Source organism: Leptodactylus fuscus, chromosome 5, assembly GCF_031893055.1.
Source record: "Leptodactylus fuscus isolate aLepFus1 chromosome 5, aLepFus1.hap2, whole genome shotgun sequence".
Taxonomy (NCBI): domain Eukaryota; kingdom Metazoa; phylum Chordata; class Amphibia; order Anura; family Leptodactylidae; genus Leptodactylus; species Leptodactylus fuscus.
Window position 1 is genome coordinate 37,599,847 of NC_134269.1, and position 24,907 is coordinate 37,624,753.

At 42.4% G+C, this 24,907-nt stretch overlaps 1 protein-coding gene across 16 annotated transcripts in view; it reads right to left on the bottom strand.

Annotated features, from left to right (window-relative positions):
• Nucleotides 1-769: 769 nt before the first annotated feature.
• The window catches only part of CAMK2B (calcium/calmodulin dependent protein kinase II beta), a 103,528-nt gene continuing 79,390 nt past the window's right edge, over nucleotides 770-24,907 (bottom strand). For 3 of the 16 annotated variants that reach the window (XM_075272961.1, XM_075272954.1, XM_075272955.1), the window contains 10 exons: nucleotides 22,721-22,758; nucleotides 19,486-19,557; nucleotides 17,660-17,704; nucleotides 14,514-14,562; nucleotides 12,013-12,141; nucleotides 10,554-10,673; nucleotides 8,700-8,775; nucleotides 5,641-5,735; nucleotides 4,357-4,591; nucleotides 770-1,563 (listed from right to left, as the gene is read on the bottom strand). In XM_075272961.1, coding sequence (XP_075129062.1) covers nucleotides 4,359-4,591; nucleotides 5,641-5,735; nucleotides 8,700-8,775; nucleotides 10,554-10,673; nucleotides 12,013-12,141; nucleotides 14,514-14,562; nucleotides 17,660-17,704; nucleotides 19,486-19,557; nucleotides 22,721-22,758 — 857 coding nt within the window. In that variant the 3' untranslated portion in view covers nucleotides 770-1,563; nucleotides 4,357-4,358. Of the gene's footprint in view, nucleotides 1,564-4,356; nucleotides 4,592-5,640; nucleotides 5,736-8,699; nucleotides 8,776-10,553; nucleotides 10,674-12,012; nucleotides 12,142-14,513; nucleotides 14,563-17,659; nucleotides 17,705-19,485; nucleotides 19,558-22,720; nucleotides 22,762-24,907 lie in introns of all 16 variants that reach the window. The other 13 variants (XM_075272963.1, XM_075272956.1, XM_075272957.1 and 10 more) reach the window with 7 other exon arrangements.

Consider the following 24,907-nt stretch of genomic DNA (forward strand, 5'->3'; position numbering starts at 1 on the left):
CAATAGGGGTAGGAGCGCTACACGCACCCCATCTTAGTCTGTTGGGGTTCCGCAGAAGACTCTGTCCCACCAATCTAGATCAGGCACATTTGAGATAATTGCATCTCTGCTTCCATCAATCCCTGAAGATTTGGTCGCCGCTTCTTTTTAGCACATATTAGAAGCAGCCATATCATCGGTTCTCCATTCCACATATCCCTGCCCTTAAAGTAGCGACACGACCGAGACGCGAGGCATCCTATACCTCCCGAGCTCAGTAGTATCCCCAATAGGCAGGGTCACATGCATTAGGTGGTTGGTCCACTTTAAGGGCAACCTATGCATTCTGGAAGATTCACTACTAACCCAAATTACCCTTGGGTTACGCTTTCCCACCCTGCAAACACAGGAAATCCTATAAAACCTAAACCTTCTGCAAAAATGCCATACCCTACAAAAAAACTAGTAACTAGAATTCACTAAAATATCTCCTTGTGGGCCAAAGAATGAAACCCAGGCGAATTTAAAGGAACTATATATATATAAGGTATACTTTGGAATCCCTGCTTTATATATGTATATGTTTCTCAGTATTAAAAGGTGACATCATGGATCCAATGTGCTGACCCCACATGTCAGAGGAGAATCGCACTCGCTGAGAACTGACGGACAATAAGCACACTCCATAAAATGCGCCGGCCATGCTTTGGGACTGGCTCTCCCACTGCAGACAATGGATAAACCCATTATTTACAGGGTGTGTGGGGTTGGATCGGTTGTTAACTATATATATATTGTTCTGCTTGTAATATATATATATTCATTTTTTTGCATTCCTAAAGCAAAATAAAACAAACATAAAGGGGTGGCAGTGGGGGCCCCTGGGAGAACTGCTTTGCGGAAATGAACTTTTAAAAAAAATAATAATAATAATTTTTTTCTTTTTGTTTTTAACTTTTTTGTATGTTTTTATAGAACACTTTTTTTGTTTTCTCTTTGTTCTGTTTGGACGACTCATTTCACGTTGGACGCGCAAACACACGGGAAGGAACGGCTCCACGGGAAGGTCACAGTTCTCTCCCCCCAGCCCCTCAAGATTTCAGACAGTCCCTCCACCCCTCCACAGCCCCCCCAAATAAAGCCAAAAAAAGACAGAGGGAAGAGGGCTGAAGGTCAAATATTTCTCTGCAACAAGTCAATGGATGCACTTACTCCCCGTACAATAGTAGGGGGGTCATACAGCTGCCCTCTTTCCCAGCTCGGAATGGTGTAAGAATGCTTAAAGGTCAAAAAGGAAACATACACAGGAGGCTTAGTCCTACGACCTTGTCTTGTCCTCTTGCAAACACTTCATGAGTCCAGGCAGTGGATGTCTGGGATACGTGTGCACATGGGGGGGATTGAGGGCCACAAGAATAGAAGAAGTCTGGATTTGGAGGGGTTGAGGGGGAGGAGGGATGAGAGGGAACGGCACAAGCATGCGGTCACGTGCTTTTCCTCGCCGCTGGAACTCTCTGAGCGGCGGAGCCAAAAGTCTCTGGCACTTCCTCTTGTCTGGTGAAGCCAGGAGAGCATTACTGGAGGCTGTTAGTAAAACAAGGGAAGCCATTAGCGGTGGTAACTAAACACACTGCGAAGATGTGGCAGAACACTACAGACACAAATAAGGCTAGCGCTCGATGCATATGGCTTACATCGAGGTCTAATCTGGCAAGTTTGCATGCAACTCAAGACCTGAAATACAAAATCCAGCAGGTTTGGATTTTTCTGCGACAGTTGCCGACACACATCTTTTTTTAAGGCTAAGGCCCCACGGGCCGTAATCGCAGCACTGAAGCGCTGTGGAAAGAACTGTGGTGTGAACGCATTGCGGTTCCTTCCGCAGCGCTTTTAAGAGAAAGCTCACAGAGTTTTCCTCCGCGGACTTTCTCTTAACATTATATCTACGGTAAAGCCGCCAGCGTTTCCGTAGATATAATTGACATGCTACGATTTGCAAAGCCACAACGGCTTTGCAAATCGCAGCATGTCTGTGCTGCGATCTTTTCCGCAAAGTGGGGATGAGATTCGCATGAATCCCATCCACTCTGCCTGCACTGTACAACGCCACAATTTTTCCTGCAGCATCTCCGCTGCGGGCAAATCACGGCGTTTCCAGTCCGTGGGGCCCTGGGCTTATAATCATTTGTGTATAAAAACAGATGTTTTTAATGGAAGTAATAATGTGTCGTGGAAGCAGCCTCATGGACATTTTAAAGGGATCCTATCATTCAATCACATTTTTCTCCCTAACACGTCGGAATAGCCTTAAGAAAGGCTATTCATCTCCTACCTTTCGTTATCTTCTCTACGCCGCCGTTTGCCTAAAATCCCGTTTTTTCTCGGTATGTAAAAGTTCTTTCACAGCACTAGAGGCGGGCTCCAGCGCTCAAACAGCACTGGGGGCGTCCCCAATGCTGCCAGAGAACTCTCCAGCGCCGCCTCCATCTTTTTCTGGAACAAGGTCTGCACCACGTCTTCTTCCGGTGCCGGCTTCTAACTTCTAGGCCTAGGGCAAGCCGCTGGCCACGAGAAAATGGTCACTTACAATACTAACACGGGTGAAGAGGCTGTTCCTGAAGAAGATGGAGGCGGCGCAGGAGAGTTCTCTCGCAGCATTGGGGACACCCCCAGTGCTGTTTGAGCGCTGGGGCCCGCCCCTAGTGCTGTGAGAGAACTCATTTGCATAACAACGAAAACCAGAATTTCTACCGAACGGCGGTGCGGAGAAGACATCTAAAGGTAGGAGAGGAATAGCCTTTCTTAGGACTATTCCTATGTGTTAGGTGTAATCAGATTTTATTAAGGTTTTTGCAATTAAAAAACAAACAAACATCCAATGTAACAAAACAGCAGGGAGGGGAAAGAACATTCTAGGAACAAACAAGGCGACCACGCAGGGCCGAGGGACAAGGTACAGAACCGGGGAAAAACCCCAGCAAAAAAACAAGGGCAGAAAAATAAAAAAGGCATCAAATCAGGGGGCAAGAAGGGGGGAGGACAGGACAGGGTGAATGTACAGGACACAAAAGGGGGGTGGGACGAACAGAAGGTGTAACAGAACCAGAGGGAGGGGGAGGAAAATCAACCAGAGAGCACAACCCAGAGCAGGGTAAACAACAAAGGAGGAAGGGAAATCAGGCAAAAAGGGAGGTGAAATCCGAGGATTCCTGGAACACCACCCACGGCTGCCAGAGGGCGTTAAATTTGGAAGTATCGGGCGTATCCTCCACCACAAGAAACTCCATTCTACGGATAAGGAGAAACTCCTGCAGCCATTCCAGGAGGGAGGGAGGGACAGGGCTGCGCCAATGGCGGGGAATGACCGTCCTGGCAGCCGTGAGAAAGTGACGCAGAAGATCACCCTTCACCTTGGAGAGCTTGCCGGGGATAAGGGAGAGAAGGGCCAGCTGCGGGGAAGGAGTCAGAGAGCGGCCGGTAACCTTTTCATAAAGCGAGAACACAGCCGACCAAAACGGCTTGATCTCCTCACATTCCCACCATACATGAAGGAGAGAACCCTCCGCAGAACCACAGCGCCAACAGCGGTCAGAGACCGACGGATAAATCCTATGGAGGAGGGTAGGGCAGCGATACCATCGGGTCAACAATTTGAAGTTCTTTTCCTGGGCACTACAAGGTAAAGGCAGCTTGTGTGAACTATTCCTATGTGTTAGTCACAAAAAAATTGCGTTTTAATGATAGGATCCCTTTAAGGAGCTGAAACTCATAAACCCTTCATCCAATTTTAATGTGGATACTCTCAAATGAAAGCTGAAAGTCAGAACTTTATGACCATATCCACTATATAACTATAATAGATTAAAAAAAAACCCTAAATTTGTGTCAGTGTCTGAGCATATACAGTATGGACCTAACTGTATGTGGTTACTTACACACATAGATAACAAGAGTGAATATTAATCCATAAAATCAACTGCAGTCTGAATAATGTCTAAGCCTTTACGTTCCAAATCGCTTCTGATTCAATAAAAATACATAAATGTCCCCAGACTATGGAAGAAATAAATGACTACAAAACTCCGGCACTATAATAAACAGCAGCTTCATAAATTGTCTTTCTATTCCATATATCGGTCTACAAACACAGGCCATGAATTATTCCTCCGCCTATTAATGATGGAAGTGCAAACGCTTTTCCTGCAGAGATAAAATGACTGCTCTTTTATGGGCAGGAAGCGTGCCAACCACTGAGCTATTTATTGTAAGATTACCCAGTAATAACCTGTAGATGGGCAATGTCTCAGATGTGCCGGCGCCTTTGTTTTACTAAATACAACGCATACAACATCATTATAATAGTGTGCAGATCCTTACTGTCACTGGAGGGGTGCCACAGGGGCCCCTGAGCAGTGGAAGTGGACATTCTGCCACTTGCCATCACGACGATGCCAAACACGGGTCTCTTCAGATTGACTGGTACGAGGTCGGCCCTGTGTATCAATGTATTGTGTCAGGCGTATATAGGCGATACAGGCAGCGTCCTCTCCTACCACATGAACGTGAGGATTCAAGATGGTCGTGTGGATTGGCTTGTTGTTCTTAGACAGCACTAAATACGGCAAAGACAAAAAAAACATAATACATAAAGATTTGTAATGTATACCATGTGCCTAGCACGACATTACTGAGGAAGGTGACATAAAGGATATATCATAGGGTACCTATTGACATAAACTCAGGAGGTGATGGCGGTATAGATTGTATGTGAACCAGATTATGGCGCTTGTACAGAGAAACTGAAGGTTACGTCTCCAGCCTTATTGAGGAGCCCCAGAATTCGGTCCGGTATGAGACTCAGGCCCAGGCCATTCTGTTCCCCTATGCACATGAAATATGCGGAGACAAAAGTCCTGCAAGCACCACTTTCCTCTCCACATTTTTCGTGCAGAAACCGCACGGACCCCATTATAGTCTATGGGGTGGATGGGTTTCCTTATGTAACCGCTTTTTTATGTGGATAGGTTTCCGTTCGGGAGGTTCCCAAGTGGGCTCCCTGAACATACACCTGAATGCGGATGTGAACTGGGTATAAGACTCCTCTCTAGATAAGTATAAAGGGTTTTTTCTTTTTAGTTATGGCCATGGACAGAGTTAAGATACTCCTAAGGACCTATGGGTGGTTTAATGTCCTGAACGTTCTTAAAAGGTTCTCTGGAGGAGATCGAGGAATTGTAGGTTAATATGGGGAATCCTTCTTTTAGGGCATTCATCTATTTAGCAGGGGGGTCTCTACAAAGAGCATCTACCCTATGGAGGTATTCTCATTTAATAGAAAGCAGTCCCTCATTTCAGTCTCTATTACTTAGCTGAAGGTAACCCCAAAGAGGCTCTGTCTGTTTGGAGGAACCGGTTTACTTATACCCGACATGGACAATTCATTGATTTCACTTGATCCCAGATCCCAATCTGATACCAACATCAGTATCCAAAGGGTTTTCTGGTTTATTAGAGAATTATGGGGATTAGAGATTTTATTAGAGAATTAGAGGATCCCCATCTATGCATTATTTATAACCAAAAGGGATTGTGTAGTGAATTCACGCAAACACTCCCCATATACAATAGAATATCAAATTATTGTACTATTTGACGCCTTACAGTTCTCAAAGTAAAATCGGTGAAAATCTATTCCTTCCACAAGGTTACCCAGAGCTTCTGGCTCAAATGTGGTCAATCCTGGGTCACAAATCTTCCTGAAAACGAGAGTTAAGTAAAAGGTTTTATTAGGATGCAAACCAAAAGCAATAGCTTATTGTATTAAACACGTATAGGCATTTATTTAATGGCATTGTCCAAGATCAGATATTAATAACTTATCCTTAGTCATAACTATGAGGTTGGTGCTAGTCCGAAATCTGGACACCCACCTATATGCACTGAGTATTGTATGGCTTTGCACCACAGCCACTACACAGTGTACAGAGCTGTCTGCTGGGTGGTGCCGCATGTCAAACCCCCACCAATCTGATATTGGTGTCTGCGTTAAGGATAGACCATTAAAGGGATTCTACCCTTAAAACTTCTTTTTTGTGGATAAGACGTCAGAATAGCCTTTAGAAAGGCTATTCGTCTCTTACCTTTAGACGTGGTCTCCGCCGCGCCGTTCCTCAGAAATACCGGTTTTTACCGGTATGCAAATAAGTTCTCCCGCAACGATGGGGGTGGGCCCCAGTGCTCAAACAGCGATGAGGGTGTCCCCACCGCTGCCAGGGAAGTGTCTCCACCGCAGTCTGCTCTGCTCTTCTAGGTTACGAGCCTGCGCCGGAAGAAGACATTGAACATGACGCGGCGGACGAAGAAGGAGGTGGCGCTTGGAGACACTTCTCTGGCAACGTTGGGAACGCCCTCATTGCTGTTTGAGCACTGGGGCCCGCCCCCGTCGCTGCGAGAGAACTCATTTGCATACCGGTAAAAACCAGTATTTCTGAGGAACGGCGTGGCAGAGACCATGTCTAAAGGTAAGAGACGAATAGCCTTTCTAAAGGCTATTCCGACGTCTTATCCACAAAAAAAAAAAAGTTTTAATGGTAGAATCCCTTTAAAGGGGTTGTCCAGGCTTAAGCTTTTTATTGCCTATCCTTAGGATAGTCCTTACATATCTGATGGAGGGGTGAAAGCCAACACCCAGACTGATCAGCTGTACGGAGTCTCTTCCAGCGCCCATCCTATACACTATGCATGACTGGAAGCAGAAAGCTCCATCCCGTATATAGTGGCCAAACACCGTCACTGCAACTCGGCTCCCAATGAGAGGTGAGATATAGTGACTGCGGCCAACTTCAACACAGAGGGCATAGCTCATTATCAGGCAGGGATATAACATGTATGAGAAGATAACCCTGCCACAATAAGGAAGTCATGGCTGGGTGTCAGACCATAGAAAGTTCCTGCATTCATGATCATATCCATTGATAACCTATCAAGACAGCAGACTGTCGCCAATAAAGATGGTTAAAGAAAATTTTTAAAATGCTGCAAAATGTTTAGATTTCTGTTTTCAAAAATGTTTATTAAGTGTCTAGAAATTTAAATATGGTCACATATAAATGAGAACTAAGTCTAAAAATGAATGAGTGACATGAACACGAAATATAGTCTTCAGAATTTATGCATGATCTTGATATATCTTGATAAATTTTTCTGAGACTTTTCTGCTGATCAGGTCCATCTTAGGCTCCCTTTAGGTCCCATCTCCTCACCCCGTCTTGCCAACCATCAACCTATAAGGTTAATCTGGAACACTGAACCAGCCAGTACATATAGACCAATGGTTTAGTGTCCAAATAGTCCTATAGTAAGCCTGTCTTTAAAAGAGATTGCTCCAAGGGTAAATATCAGGGCGCATTAATAGTGATGTCATGTTGCAGTGCCCTGACTTCACTGAAGAACTACACATGAGACAAGAGCACCAAAGATGAGTCTTATGAGAACATGAGAATCATATTTCAATAAATGGTCACTAACTTTTTAGACAACTTAGACTCTTTTGATAAAGTATATGATTCTGTAATAAAAGGTAACGCACTTAATTTAAAAATGTTGCTGCTTTCTACCTGAAAGAGCTCTCTAAAGTTACTGCCAGTAGGTATCTCTCTTCTAGCTAACTTCCTGGTCACTCCGTGTTACTAGGAAAGTTCTGTCCGTAGTTACCTTCAAAATCAAGATGGGTTCTCAGTGAGTGGAGGAGGGAGGGGCTGTTCTCTCTTCACATAGTGAATGGAGAGGGGAGGGTCTGGTTCTCCTCACAGCCTCTACACGTCTCCACACAGCTTTCCCTCCCTATATACAATCAAGGTGATATCCAGCAGCCATGAGTGCTAAAATTCACTTTTTATTATATGTTAGACATAAAATATGAGTATTCTTAAAGTTGCAGTGAAGTTTCCCATTGTATAAAGAACGCGTCCCAGCTTGGCTGAAGCGTTTCAGAACTGTGGTTCCTTAGTTGTAGCCTGTATACTGCAGGCACTGAGAGGATTCTGCAGTTTCTGCAATGTAAGCAGAGTTTACTATGTACTTCTATATACATTTGACAGACAGTAAGCAGCTTTCCTCGTTGTGCTCAGCTCTCTCCTTTTCTGTGTTAGGGATCTGTTTACCTGCATGTATATGCCCAGGGGTCCAGTGTACCTGGATTTCCTATATTATGTTATCTTAGAGTTTTCTCAGCTATTTGTTTGCAATTTTACAGTTACTCCTGTCAGAATTACATGTAAAGAAACCAGTAATAGTAGTAATGGAATGGGGAGGGGACAGACTGCCATGATGAACTGCCGTAATGAGCCTATTAGCAGCACAGTAACTGAACGGACACCACATATGAAGACTTATACAGACATAGAACAGACCCTGCACATATTTCAACTTTTCATGAAAACTCTAGTACCCTATAAGTATAAGGGAGCAGACAGGCTTACTATAGGCAAATGTGACAGGTTCTCTTTATATCGTGCTCCTGCCAGTTGTCTTTCATGCAATGTCACTGTTCTGTGACCAGCTGCAATTCCTTTTGGCAACTAGGTGTACAGAGAAGTAGCTGTACATATATGCTGACAGATGTACTTTAATCCTAAAAATATATCCATGCTGAATATGCCTTTCAGCGACCTCCCCCATTACTATGCAGTGAACTGTGGGTATTGGCATGAGTAACTCACGCATATGCCTCGAAGTCTCCATTATTCACCGCCTCAATCAGCTGCTCTGTTATCTTAATGATCTCCTGTTTTCGAGCTGGAAAAACAAAATCGCCATTAACTGGATAGATAAAGAGTAAGCGGAAAATGACACAAACATGGTCAGCAGAAAGATTGGAAAGAGGCCAAGATGGTGATGGTGGATTAAAGGAACAATGGTGAATTATTAAAGTGAGAAATGAAATAAAAATATAAATTACTCTGCTGCTCAGCAGAAACACAGCTGTGGTTAGTGGAAGGCCTAAAAAATGGGAAAAGTAGTTCAACCCTCATCTAACCAGCTTGTTGCTGAACAGGTTAGTTAAGATGAAGGGTTTTTTTTAAAGGGAGTTTCCCATGAACAAATAAAAGTTCAACATTTTTGAAATATAAATTAAACATAGGGTTGAGCGATCGGGATCAGAAAAGATCGGATCTCAGGAAATTTCACGATCGGGATCGGCTGGAAAATGATCGAAAATCAGATTTTAAAAACGATCATGAAATCTCAAGATCGGTTCAACCCCACTCCATAAACATAAAGTAACTAGGGTTGAGCGATCGGGAAAGATCGGATGCCGATCGTCGATCGAGCAAATTTCACGATCGGGATCGGCTAGAAAATGATCAGAAATCGGATTTTAAAAACGATCCTGAAATCTCAACCCTAATTAAACATTTTTAATTTTTAACATTTTTTATTTCAAATTTTAAAGATTTTCTTTAACCAATGGTGATAGTCTTTTGTCTTTTGCCAATGGCTATAACCATGAATGTAGGAACTTTCTATGGTCTGGGATTTGTGAGAAACCCAGCCACGACGTCCTTATTGTGAATAGGTTATCAGGCGGGAATACTACATGTATGAGAAGATACCCCGGCCAGAGTAAGGAAATCATGGCTGGGTGTCTGACAAGTCCCAGACCATGGTCGTATTCATCGGCAACTGATCGAGACAACAAACTGTCATCACTAAGGCTCGGTTCACAACAGCGCTTGTACTCCGTATGGGGATTCCTTTCCCCTTCTCCACATTTTTCACCCCTTTTCGGCGGAAACCGAATGGAAACCACACGAACCCCATTATAGTCTATGGGGTCCATGAGTTTTCACGGGTAACGCTTTTTTATGTGGATTGGGAAACCCGAACACAGATGTGAACCTAGCCTAAGATGGTTGGAGAAAATCTTTAAAACTTTGTACAATTTTTAATTACTTATATTTGTAAAAATGTTTGCTTTAGAAGGAGAACAGAGATGAAGAGTGACAGAATGAGAAGATGTACGATGAGCATAAAACATGACATAAGTGGGTCAGGCAGGGCTTGTAAGAAATGGAAAAGTAGAGGCCAAATAGAACTTATTAAGAAGACGACCATTCTGGTTAGAAGAGACTGTGGAGGAAGGGTTAAGGTCTTGGTGACTGGGACAAGACAGAGGATTGTGAAATGACCTTGGTCATAGGTGTTTCAAGGGGATCCAAAAGGTGTTGTGCTTGGTGTGTAATAATACTAAGAAGAACAAGTCAAGATATAATGAAATGTGAATATTAGAATGAACGGTAAAACTTACGAGGAGTGTGTTAAAGACAGATAAGAAGACATGAAAAATTCAAGCAGTAAACTTGGAAGTCATTAAACATTGGTCTTATGATAGGACACTTGGTGGTTGGTTGAAGGACTGTTACCAGTAAGGTGATGTAGACATGCATCCATAGAGAACCAGAAGAGAGGAGAAGATATGGTAAAGAAGACGTCAATGGATAAGAGAAAGACCCACAGTAGGGAGGCGGTGGGAGCCGATGTGAGATGCGTTTGTATGCGCGAGATCTACTTACGCTGTACAAACGGAGAGTTTAGGTGGGGCTGGGAGAGCCGATGCTGCGTGTTGGAATACTGCACTCCCTCTGCTTCTGAGCCTCGTCTGACTGTGTTAAATATATCTGTAAATCTAGCAGCTGGGAGGGGGACAAAGAGACAGGTACCGGGGAAAGGGATAGAAACCAAGACAAGAGACAGAAATAGAAAGACGAGAGACAGAAGCAGAGAACCAGGGACAGGTCAGCAGAGACAAAGGTAGAAAACAAGAGACAGGTCCCAAGTTATTGAAGCAGAGACAAAGAAGTAAAGCCAAAGGTAGAAGGATCAAAGAGAAGTAGAGGCAGTAATACAGAAGACAAGAGACAGAAACAGAGTTAGTTAAGCAGAGAGGAAGGAGTGCAGATAAAGGATGGGAAGATGAGACAAGAGAGGTGGCAAAACAAAAAAGTAGAGAGAAGAAGCCGAGAATATGAGGAGGAGGAATAAGAAACAGAAAACAAGAATCAGGTAGAAAGAGAGAAGCAGAGAACATGTGTACAGTAAGGGAGACAAGCAGAACAAGAAAAAGGGTCAAAAGTAGAAAGACCGAAATTGGTACGGGGCAGAAATAGGAGAGCAAAGATAGAGCAATAGTAAAGGAAAGAAGAATATATAATCAGATAGATAAGAAGAGACAGGACATAAGAGATAAAGGTAGAAAGACAGGACAAAGACCAAAAAGGAGAGATAAAGAAACCAAAAGCAAAGGCCAGAGACAGCGGAAAGATCACATATAGAGAATATGCAAAGAATGAAGCAAAATTGGCAGCCAGGCAGAGAGGTGATATACAGAGACGAGGAAAAGGGCCAAGAAAATGAGGCAGAAGAGCAGAGATAAAGGAAAAGGAGCCCAAGATAGATAGAGGAAGACAGATTGACCAGAGATAGCAGTATAGGCAGGAGGAGAAGGAGAGAGGTAAGGGGAGAACAAAATTCAAAGGATTCAGGGGGTCGGAGCAGTAGGGAAACAACCAAATAAAACAAAAAAGAAAAAAAGAAAACAGATATCAACACAGAAAGAGCAGAGACACAGCAGCAATGTGAGTGACAAGAAACACAAACAACATCTCATCACATACAGGCAAGGACAATGCCAGTCCCCACCCCCCCACTCCCCTCCGAAAGTTAGTATTGGCAGCGCCAAGCCCCTACACATATCACAGTGACAGAAACACGAGGGGGGCTTCAATAACTCTACACTGAACTCCCTACCCATATATAACAATACAGCCTAATATTCAGATATCATGCCATAGCATTACATACACTGCATCTCTACTCATCATTCAGAATTTACATTACATAAAAAAACTATCAAAAGATCCAAAGTCGCACTGAAATGTCATCTGAAGACTAGATAGCGTTCTATACTATTCAGTAAATCGGTTTTCATGCATAGTCTTTAAGGCTTTCCTATATCCCCATCCTATTACTTACGCTGTGCAAGAGGTGAATGGGGGAAGGATGGGGACAGGGGCTGCTGAGCGACTGCTGCTTGGGGTCCCTCAGCCTCCAGGGCCCCCGAGCCCCGCCTCACTGAGCTTAAAATGTCTGAGAACTTCAGCACTAGAGAGAACCAGGAGAGAAGAGGAGTTGAAGGCAGACAGAGAATGTGTATATTCCAAAGGACATGAGGAAGATGGTGACAGTAATATCAACGAATAATGTAACTGATAATGAGATGGAAGAGGTCTGGGACAAAGAGAACCGGGTGTGGATAACAGAAATAATGAGCTGTAATGTCACAATATATATTGTCCTGTCAAATAAATAAAGTTGTCTTAATTTACATATTCAAGTGCCCTATTAGGAAGTTTTAAGTTGAGGTCTCTCATTTATTAGGAGAGAGGAGATGAAATATTAGGAAGATCCCCGGCTCTGGAGGACTAGGTATGTTCATGTGTTAAGCAGTCAGCACATTGATTGCAATAGGAACTTTGTAATGCTTAGTTTCACCTGTAGTGGCGCTGTAGGGAAATGGAACACTCTCCAACAGATCCCACCTGATCACTGAGGACTCAGCGGGACACTCTGTGATCAGTTAAACATTAAAGGGATTCTACCACTAAATAGCTATTTTTTCTGCTATAGACATCGGAATAGCCTTTAGAAAGGCTATTTGTCTCATACCTTTAGACGTGGTCTCCGCCGCGCCGTTCCTTAGAAATACCGTTTTTTACGTGGATGCTAATGAGTTCTCTCGCAGCAATGGGGGCAGGCCCCAGTGCTCAAATGGCAATGGGGGCATACCCACTGCTGCCCGAGAAGTCTCTCCAGCAACGCTTCCTTCTTCAGCTGCATGCTCCCCTTCTCTGTCTTCTTCCTTCTGCGTCAGCTCTGATGCCTGCGCAGTCGGCTCCGCCAGCGAGACACTAGCAGGGAGTACTGCGCATGCTCAGTAAGGTCTGTACAGACCTCCGACGCGCGAGTGACATCATCCAGGCTTCAGAGGGTCTTACTGAGCATGCGCAGTACTTCGAGGAGCGTACAACGCGTGCACGCAATCGTGGCCTCAAAAATATGGCCGCCGGCCGGCATGCACAGTCGACTCTACTAGTGTCTCGCTGGCAGAGCCGACTGCGCAGGCGTCGGAGCTGACGCAGAAGGAAGACGACAGAGAAGGGGAGGATGCAGCTGAAGAAGGAGGCGTCGCTGGAAAGACTTCTCTGGCAGCAGAGGGTACGCCCCCATCGCCGTTTGAGCGCTGCGGCCCGCCCCCATTGCTGCGAGATAACTCATTAGCATATCGGTAAAAACCAGGATTTCTAAGGAACGGCGCAGCAGGGACCACGTCTAAAGGTAAGAGACGAATAGCCTTTCTAAAGGCTATTCCGATGTCTAAAGCAGAAAAAACAGCTATTTAGTAGTAGAATCCCTTTAATGATCCGTTCTAACATAAATGTCTAAAAGGGGCGTCACCTCTAAAGCGGTTTTCCAATGCACATAACCATACTCAAATTTGTAGTTAAAAGTTAAACATTTTTGCTAATGTAAATAATGAAAATTTTTTGAAAGATCTTAGTGCTGACAGTCTTTTGTCTTGATCAGTTGACCATGAATGTAGGAACTTTCTATGGTCTGGGACTTGTCATAAACCCAGCCATGGTTTCCTTAATGTGGAAGGGTTATGTTTTTGGGCAGGAGCACAGAAGCGGGAACAGAAGTTCCTCCAGTCATGGTCATATCCATTGGCAAATGATCAAGACAAAAGACTGTCAGCATTAAGATGGTTACAAAAAATCTATAAAAGTCTGCAGAAATTGTAATTACTTATAATTGCAAAAATGGTTAACTGTTAATTGTCTAAAAAATGTAATATTGTTCATAGTAATATGTTCTTGGGAAAACCCCATAAAGGTAGAATATATTACATTTATGATTTTTTATTAGATATTGTTGCCATAGCTATTCATTGACTCAAACATTTGGAATTTTTTTTTATCTCTGTTGGGGGAAAGTACTTGTTTCTAGCGCTATATCATCTACTTAGCGTTCTATGGTTCACAATATATCTGCACTTGAATGGGTATCAATTGGAAATATAGGCCTGTAAAAAATGATCTTAATTCAAAGTCTGTATGGGAATGGCTAAAGGAATGAACGAAGGATTAAATGAACATAATATGAACTACGGTACATACAGGAACAGCACAAGTAACAACATAGGAGTAAATGAGCCTGGTGTAAAGAGGTTACATGGTAAATTTACTGTGTACGTGTCCGTACATTTGTAAGGTCCGAGTCCGTGTTGGCCTTAAGTTGTCATTTTTGTCAATCTGGACTGTGGCATATGACAAGACTGTATTAAAGAAGGCTAAAGTGCTCATAGGGATTGCATAGACTCATTGATCAACCAGATGGTCAGTCCACTATAGAAGTTGTAGATGGAGAAGAGGAGTAGAGATGAGATTATTTCATGTAGAGTAGAACTACCATACCTTTCATTTCTTCATCCTCAGGGTTGGTATGTGTACTATCCGAGGATTCCTGCGAAAGACAGAAAACAAAATGGTGGAATGTTTGGGAAGGTGTGAGGGTGGAAACAAATGGTGGTTATAGACAGATAGATTAGGTTGGATAGAGACAACACCTATAGGAAGAGTCATATGGTCAGATAGTCATAATCTGTTGCCAACTCATCCCCTGAACACCAACACAAAAATATCCTCATATGCTATAGTACTAAACATAAGAGCCACAAATGCTTTCATGTAATATACACAAGGTCGTTTCTCCCAGACCTGTCGGAGATCGTGATGGTAGACGGATTCACAAGAAGGCTCTATTATCCTAGAATGTTCTTCACCACCAGGAGAGACTGATGGAAGACCAGAAAGCAAACCAAGGCCAAGTTATGGATGAAAACATAGCTACAAGTCATACCAATAAAAGTGGATTACATAGTAAAAGTTTCACCACAGTACAATAGGGGCAACTTTTCGGGGACTACTGATCATTAGAAATGAAGAGCGCCTGGTGTTATCCTCAACAATCACTTTGCAAGATGGGAAAACCACCTTTAATTCGATCCTGACAACTTTGGCGAGATCTGCTGACAATTTCATATATAAAGGGGCAACTGGACTTTCTCATGATGGCAGATGTTAAAGAAAATGAGAATAGGGCATGTTGAATGGTAGATGTTCTGATGCCTTAACCTGCGTATGGCCAGCTTTAGATCAGTAACTACATTATATCACCATAGAACTTGTACAATAATGAGAAATAAGAATGCTTTTGGATGGACTATGGGGAGTAAATGTTGGGGTAATAAAATTCTATAGTTATAATTATAGATTTCTAAAAAAAAAATACATAAAATATTTGGAAATACCATTTCTAACACTCTTCTCAAACTTTCCGTTCAATTCTCCTCTGCCAATGCCACCACTGGTGACCACCCATAGTCTTGTCAACCAGTCCAAGATACTAAAAATGATATGTAAGGCTAGCCACAACCTGTTTCCTTCATACAACTATGATGTAATCTCCCCTTACTTTCCTACATGTCATCTCAAATCCTCACAACAGCTCCTTCTTGGATCTCTTGCTACTCCAACACATCACACTCTTCTCCACCTTCCACAACATCTTGAAAAGGCGCCATCTGAGAAGCCTCTCTCCTCTCCTACTGTCTCCTTCCCACTTCTTGTTTTAGTCTAGAAATGTAGTTTCTGCTGGTTGAAAGGGCACTTTGATACTAAAAATGTGTCCAATTGAAGGGCATCTTTCATTAGGTATATCCATCTCTTTACCCTTTACCAAGTTGGCAACATCAGGAGGACTTGGGCAGGTCATAGATGAGTGTCAGCCAAAACCCAACAATTTCACCTGGACTGACCAACTATCTAAACATGTTCTAAAACAATGGAAGATGATGGGGGAGATAAGGATCAGGCAGTTGAATTTGAACATGTCTAAGCCTAATGTTCTCAAGGAGATAATCCGCTACCAGAGGTATCTATTAGTAGCCTCTTCCACGTTCCCCATATTCTGTACTCATGGATTTTGCATGTGTATGGGTGACATGGGTAAGAGAGGTGTTGGCCGAGCTATCTTTTGTGTATAGGAAGGAGGCCAGAGGCTAGAGAGGGATGTCTGCGCTCTCTGGTCCACATATTGGAGTGTCGACAAGGTGAATAAAATATATGACTTTTATTGGACAAAAATGTACTGGACAACGCATTTCGAGCTCCACAAGCTCTTCTTCAGGTGCACAATTACTTGTGACACATCTGACCTCACTTGGCAAGTAATTGTGCACCTGAAGAAGAGCTTGTGGAGCTTAAAACGCGTTGTGCAGTACGTTTTTGTCCAATAAAGGTCATATATTTTATTCACCTTGTTGACACTCCATTCTATGGACAAGAGAGCGCAGACGTCCATCTCTAGCCACTGGCCTCCTTCCTTCCATTACCATCTCGTCCTCGGTGACCAGTCTGTGGATTCTGCAGCCTCCTCAACCTCTATGCTTCCATTGATGTTGTGACTCATTCACAACACCTGAAGGTGAGAGACCAACTGGTCCATTTCTCTGTACATTTTTATTTCCAACATCCATTGCAAACTCATCTACACTATAAGCACGCTCGGTGTTCTCTCCATTTTTTTGATCTTTTGTGTATAGTCAACTTTACAGAAAAAAAGAGAATTGTCCAATTCAATTGTGGGATTGGGGGGGGGGGCAAATCTGGAAACTTTGGGCAGTTTGGGCACTGCTTAGCTAAGGCCTGGTTCACATCTACGCATGGGTTTCTGTTCGGGGAGTCCGCTTGGGGGCTTTCACAAGAGGAATTCACAGTTTGATTCAGGGGACCCTAACCTATGTATCTGTGAAGTGGGGCAGATATATCGGTTCTCCTGACAGACTCTCTTTAAGAATACACTACTGGTGCCCACAGTATATCACAGACACCTGTGTTTCTAAATGTTTCTAAGCCAGGTACGCCTTTCTCAAATAAAATGCATCAAAGTATCCCCAAAATTATGATTATTGACTATTTTGCACCGATTTTGATAATTCTCCTACAATTGTCCTATATAAGGTTATCGGTCACAAGTCAGTGCAGTGAAGAGATTGCTTAATAGTGATATTGTTCTACTTGGTAAGGCTTTTGATAACTATAACTGCTATATACTTGTGAATGTCCTCTGATGGTTCAGTCCCTGGACAGATTAGAAATTTGAGATGAAATTAGTATTGGAACAAAGATACTAGAATTATGTATAGTAGGTGGGGGCTCTGGATAGGTTTTACAATGAGACCCAAACGTTCCAAGTTACTTCTCCGAAAGAAAAACTATTTAAGAATAATCTTATAAGCACTTCCAAACAGTTCACCCAACACAAAAGATATATCATAGACCTATAGAAAACCTACTAACCGCACCCATAACAGAATATAAAGTTACATCATGGCCTTTCTACTAAGCTTCCTGAAATACACAATGCCCCCACAAATGAAGAATGGGACCATTTGCAATACTAAGCTGTGGTCCTACTAAGGTCCCCGTACTGGTGCCTCTGGAGTAAAGAGGTGCGTGGAACATGATACATGAAGAGAGAGGTAAGATATGGCAAATACCTTTATCCCGTCCACCAGGTTATGAATTACTGTGGTTTGAGGCTCCTATAGAGGAAGAAAGAATGAGAAATGGGAAGGAGGAGAGAACTAGAATGGGGAGGAGGGACAGGTAGGAGGGTAGATTTAGGATAGGAGGAGAGGGGCAGCCAAGGCTGGATTTACATACAGAGATGTCTTTCTACAAGCTGAGCAAATATGTCAGATTATAGTGATAACCACCATGTACATACAGTTATATCCGCCATGTTTATATAGTGAAGTGATAACCGCTAGGTGCATATAATGATAACCGTCATGTACATACAGTGATATCCGCAATGTATATATAGTGATTAGAGATGAGCAAGTACTAGTCGAAACTCCCGTTTCGAATAGCACGCATGCATAGGAATGAATGGACGCAGCCGGCACACAGGGGGTTAAGCAGCCGGCCGCCAGCAAAGTCTGCGTGCTGGCCACTTCCATTTATTCCTATGGGTGCGTGCTATTGGAAACGGCCGTTTCGAATAGTAGTCGCTCATCTCTAATAGTGATAACCGTATGTGCATTTAATGATAACCATCATGTACATAAAGTAATAACCACCATGGACATATAGTAATAACTATCATGTACGTACAGTGATAACCACCATGTGTATATTGTGATAACCGCCATGTACATATAGTGATAACCATCATGCCTGTATTCTGTAGATCTCATCATGTGACCTTCTTATGATTATGATTTTACCTGCACAATGTAAAATATAATAGCATATAAAGGTCAGTTCTCATTAATCCCCCTGTAGGTTTTACTATAGGAAGGAGCAGTATAGCCATCTGTGAATTGTAAACTAAGTTGGATGTGTTAGTATTAGTTTAGTAATTATTATAATTTCAGAGTTTCCCTATTATGGATCTGCCAGCCATCTAATGGAGGGGACTTTAATGAAGATCAGAAACATCATCTTTTTATGTATACGCAAATCAGCCTGCAAGTGCACCCGGGGCGGGGCCTGGTTTACCAGATTACCTTACAAACAACCTTGACGAAGACAGAAGCCAAAAATGTCCATCACGGCTAAAGGAGAGACACTGGGCGCGATTCCAGAGAACACCATGAGCACCTAAGCTGTCTGTAGGTAAATCTGGCCAATCTGGTCTGCCCCCGAGCACTTACAGGCTGGTTTACATATCCATAAAACCATTGTTATCTCTGCATTGCTTCCGACCACAGAGGTATCTTTCTGCTCCTATTATAGGTCCCTACATGACACATTTATTGGTTTAGGAGGCGTTTTGGATCTAACAGACAACCTTTAATAAGGCAGAACCAGTTGACTATCTTATGTGTATGGGGTCTTTTACCAAATTCACTTCATGTAAATCCAGCCCAAGCCAGGGGGACACAAGAGAAGGTTGGAAAAGAAATGACAGGGAACGAAGGCTGAAAAAAATGGAGGAGCGGAAGACAGGCAAAGACTACTGGACAAACTAGACACCTCTAACTAGCCCACAGAGAGATTACAGACTCATCTAAACCACAGACAGATGACAGACTTCCCAATCCAGAGACAGACCACAAACTGTTCTGAGCCACAGACAGATTAATACAGAAGTCCAGGACCCCACAGAGACACCTTCCTGAGACAGACCACAGACTTCTCCGAACCACAAACACAAAACAAACTTTCCCAAGGAAAGGACAGCACAAAGGCTTCTCCCACATACAAAGAGGACCAGACTTTTTGATGTGCCCGCTCTCCATCGTCCCCCTGCGATCTTATCCCCCACCATATCACAGATACACCACAGCGCTCTTCCACCCATTCCCTGTACTCATACCAGGGCAGCTGGAGGAATGGGGCCCTTCGGACTGGTCACTCCAGCGCTGTTCTTGGTACTGTTTGTCTGGGGCTTGGGAGAGAAAGATACAGAGAGAGAATTATATTGTACAAAAATGTTATAGTAAACTAATGTACTATCCTATATCGGTAGCATTTGTAATATCCTATACTTTTCAATGTCTCTACTACATAATGTATCATAATATTAATTGTTCCTTCGCCCCTCTTTCTTTACAGCAGGAGATATTTGCTTTACTGTTGGGTGAGTAATCTTAGAAGGGCAATGATAATACCACTAGACCTTCCCAAATAACCTCGCCCCATAGACATGAAACTACAATATCCGCATCCATGTGCATGTTTAGATCAACCACAGAATGGTTAGAAATGGGGGAAAGGGATAAACTACCAAGAGACATCTGACAATGATTGTCTGTTTTATGGGGTAGGGCTGATATAAAACATATTAACAACCAACATGCCCTATACTTTATCCCACTGGAGGATGGGGCTGAAGCGCTATCCTTATACATATTAGATTGTCAGAAGATCCAGCCAAAATACTCAGTAGTGGCCAACATTTATCTATTGTGTATGGCTTAAAATACTGTATATGTCATTTTTTTAATTAATATGCCTTTTAAGAGGGGTTGTGGGCATAGGAGGGGGTGCTGACAAATCTTTGGCTTTTCCTATTTCACCTACTTTTAGGCACTTTTATCACATCAGAATTTATTGGGGGAATTTTCTCAATAAATGGCGAAACGAACACCCATTTACTAATCCGAATCAGGGGAAATGGGGTGTCCCATGTAGTACAATATTTATATCTAAAAATGAACTTTTATTAGGATCCTGCTATCCCACAAAAACGTCAACCACACTCCTAGTATGAGGATATCTCCTTCATATCATCTCCCTCAGATTTCTAGGGGAATATATAAGTTACGTGAGGATCAATGTCCTCCTCAGTGAAGTCCTCTTTCCCAATGCTCTATAGACCAGCGGGGTTACAGAGGTAAATCCTCATATACACTGTGGATTACATATCAACACATAATACCCACACCAGTCTAAAGTGGATTCACTGAAAAAAATAAGCTTCCACGGGTAAGTGGTCAGGGTTAGTATACACATTCAGGCGAATCAAGTCTCAGGGTGATCCATAGTTCTAGCCTCACATGTATATACAGTCCTATGAAAAAGTTTGGGCACCCCTATTAATCTTAATCATTTTTTGTTCTAAATATTTTGGTGTTTGCAACAGCCATTTCAGTTTCATATATCTAATAACTGATGGACACAGTAATATTTCAGGATTGAAATGAGGTTTATTGTACTAACAGAAAATGTGCAATATGCATTAAACCAAAATTTGACCGGTGCAAAAGTATGGGCACCCTTATCATTTTATTGATTTGAATTCCCCTAACTACTTTTTACTGACTTACTGAAGCACAAAATTGGTTTTGTAACCTCAGTGAGCTTTGAACTTCATAGCCAGATGTATCCAATCATAAGAAAAGGTATTTAAGGTGGCCAATTGCAAGTTGATCTCCTATTTGAATCTCCTCTGAAGAGTGGCATCATGGGCTACTCAAAACAACTCTCAAATGATCTGAAAACAAAGATTGTTCAACATAGTTGTTCAGGGGAAGGATACAAAAAGTTGTCTCAGAGATTTAACCTGTCAGTTTCCACTGTGAGGAACATAGTAAGGAAATGGAAGACCACAGGGACAGTTCTTGTTAAGCCCAGAAGTGGCAGGCCAAGAAAAATATCAGAAAGGCAGAGAAGAAGAATGGTGAGAACAGTCAAGGACAATCCACAGACCACCTCCAAAGAGCTGCAGCATCATCTTGCTGCAGATGGTGTCACTGTGCATCGGTCAACAATACAGCGCACTTTGCACAAGGAGAAGCTGTATGGGAGAGTGATGAGAAAGAAGCCGTTTCTGCAAGCACGCCACAAACAGAGTCGCCTGAGGTATGCAAAAGCACATTTGGACAAGCCAGCTTCATTTTGGATGAAGGTCCTGTGGACTGATGAAACAAAGATTGAGTTGTTTGGTCATACAAAAAGGCGTTATGCATGGCGTCCAAAAAAACAGCATTCCAAGAAAAACACTTGCTACCCACTGTAAAATTTGGTGGAGGTTCCATCATGCTTTGGGGCTGTGTGGCCAATGCCGGCATCGGGAATCTTGTTAAAGTTGAGGGTCGCATGGATTCCACTCAGTATCAGCAGATTCTTGAGAATAATGTTCAAGAATCAGTGACGAAGTTGAAGTTACGCCGGGGATGGATATTTCAGCAAGACAATGATCCAAAACACCGCTCCAAATCGACTCAGGCATTCATGCAGAGGAACAATTACAATGTTCTGGAATGGCCATCCCAGTCCCCAGACCTGAATATCATTGAACATCTGTGGGATGATTGGAAGCAGGCTGTCCATGCTCGGCCACCATCACACTGAACTGAACTTGAATTGTTTTGTAGAAAGAAATGGTCCAAAATACCTTCATCCAGGATCCAGGAACTGATTAAAAGCTACATGAAGCGACTAGAGGCTGTTATCTTTGTAAAAGGAGGATCTACTAAATATTAATGTCACTTTTCTGTTGAGGTGCCCATACTTTTGCACCGGTCAAATTTTGGTTTAATGCATATTGCACATTTTCTGTTAGTACAATAAACCTCATTTCAATCCTGAAATATTACTGTGTCCATCAGTTATTAGATATATCAAACTGAAATGGCTGTTATAAACACCAAAATATTTAGAACTAAAAATGATTAAGATTAATAGGGGTGCCCAAACTTTTTCATAGGACTGTAACTCTTTCAGGGCCTCCCTAACAACCATGTATCATTGGGGCTGGGTGGATTTAACTACACCCTATAGATAGGCTCACCGATGTAACCCTTCTGAGGAGCTGCTAACCCAGATAATGATCCTGATAGTCCATTCTATAGTATGCTCATTCTCTACGCGTTTCACCTTGTAAGACACCCAGCCTTGATTCAGCCTAAAGGCTACCTAAAGCTGGCCATAGACTCTTAATAGCTATCGGCCAACAGCTATTCCCCCCAACCTTCCCATACACATGCACATCGACCCAGTCAAATGTGAACATGTTGTCATTGGGGGGAGGGGAGTAAGCATACAGCTAGGGAGTGTAATGGAATCCAGAGAGAGAATTTACTAAAGCCTTTTCTTATATACATTACCTTTCCAACATCCGTCTTCTTGTTCAGCAAACTCTTAGCTGCTGCAAGAGGTCCAAGAGAGACAGAGAGAGTGTGGTCAGTAACAGCAATACCTTATATCACCAAATATACATAACAATACAGTATGTGCTACCCAACAGCAGCCAGTGCTCTATATTGGTGTCCTTTAGCTAGAGATTCAGAAATTGTTACTCAAACAAAAACTACCACACAAAACAAATTGTATTAAATATCAAAAATATTCTTTATTAAGTATTGCTAAAAAAAGACATAATTTACATACACATAATTTTTGGGGAGATGTAATAATCAATCAATACCAGAGATCAGAATCTGGTGTAAGGATGGTGGACAGCCATAATTCATGCATAACTCACATACATAGGGTAAAGTTCACATATCATAGGTAACATAATTACTTTAAGAAGGAAAAACATTTCCAACATACCCATATAAATTGTAAACCTTAAATGGAACCCACCAGTAAAACATCCATATAAACCATAATAGTGGCTAGTATCCACCCATATCCTTACCAGTAAGAAAAACGCAGTTTTTCTTACTGGTAAGGATATGGGTGGATACTAGCCACTATTATGGTTTATATGGATGTTTTACTGGTGGGTTCCATTTAAGGTTTACAATTTATATGGGTATGTTGGAAATGTTTTTCCTTCTTAAAGTAATTATGTTACCTATGATATGTGAACTTTACCCTATGTATGTGAGTTATGCATGAATTATGGCTGTCCACCATCCTTACACCAGATTCTGATCTCTGGTATTGATTGATTATTACATCTCCCCAAAAATTATGTGTATGTAAATTATGTCTTTTTTAGTAATACTTAATAAAGAATATTTTTGATATTTAATACAATTTGTTTTGTGTGGTAGTTTTCGTTTGAGTAACAATTGTTATCGCCACACATATTGCTGGTTATTTGGTCCTCTGTTAGTGTTGTAACAGAGATTCAGAAATGTAGACAAACATTTAGGCTGGGCCACATGGGGGATATACACGCTGCACAATTTCCGTCGCTAACCACCTGCGATTACTGCCTGTGGATACTATGTGAGATTGTGAAAAGATGTAGAATTATTATTATTTGCCAGGTTTCTATAATGTTCATACTTCCAAATAGTTACTTCAGTGGACAGAGTTGTAGATGTAAATTGGTGCACAGGATTACCAGGAACAGGTAAGGGAAATCCTCCATTGTAGACTCTGATAACTAGCGAGTAGTGGCCTCTGGGACCCCAGGTAATGCCCAGAATGAAACCCCCACATCAGCTCATTTGCCTATAATCCTACTCTTAGCCACTCTTTTTATATTGACTGCCGGATTGGAGTCTGGAAGAAATTTTTTCCCCTGACATGGGGCAATTGGCATGAGCCTCATGGGTTTTTTTTTGCCTTCCTCTGGATCAACACTGTAGGGATTGTAGGGTTATAGATTGGACTTGATGGACTGATGTCTTCATCCAACCTCATTTACTATGTATGTAACTTTTGATGCTGTGGAGGAACTGCAACATAATCCCTTTGACTTACATGGCATTGTGTGGCTATAAACAAAGGCCCTGGGCCTTATAATGCATCGGGCACAGGTTGTGTTCCCCTTTAAAAAGGATCCGACACCTCTTCTGACATTTCTATGGTAGTAAATACTCGTATTCCCCATTAAATAACAATTCTGAATCATCTTGTAACTCTGCATTTTGTTCCTGTGATATTCCTCCTAAATATTTAGATATAAATCATCAACTGGGTGTTACCATTCCTCTCGTCACAGGTTGGTATTCTGGTACAGACTGAACTGATCACACACCTAGTTGCCATTTTTTATACATTTGTAGGAGGAATAACAGAGGAATATCACAACACGGGGTAATAAGAAAAGTGTCCGGAGAGGTCTTTAGATACATATCAGAAGACATCAGTATTATATATGGCTCTTGGTGGGTAAGGACCCTGTTACAGATTTTGCATTGGGGCCCAAGTGCTTCGAGTTATGTCTGTGAATTAGCTGTAGGACAAATGACTTTGTAGTAGGGCATTGGGGTCCCATATGTAATACAGTCTAGAGAGATATACTTCTTATACAACCTTAGCAGTACATTGCCTAGGACAGCACAGGCGCATTGTCATGCCCCGCATAGGGTTAATGCCCCTTACTGTGGGCA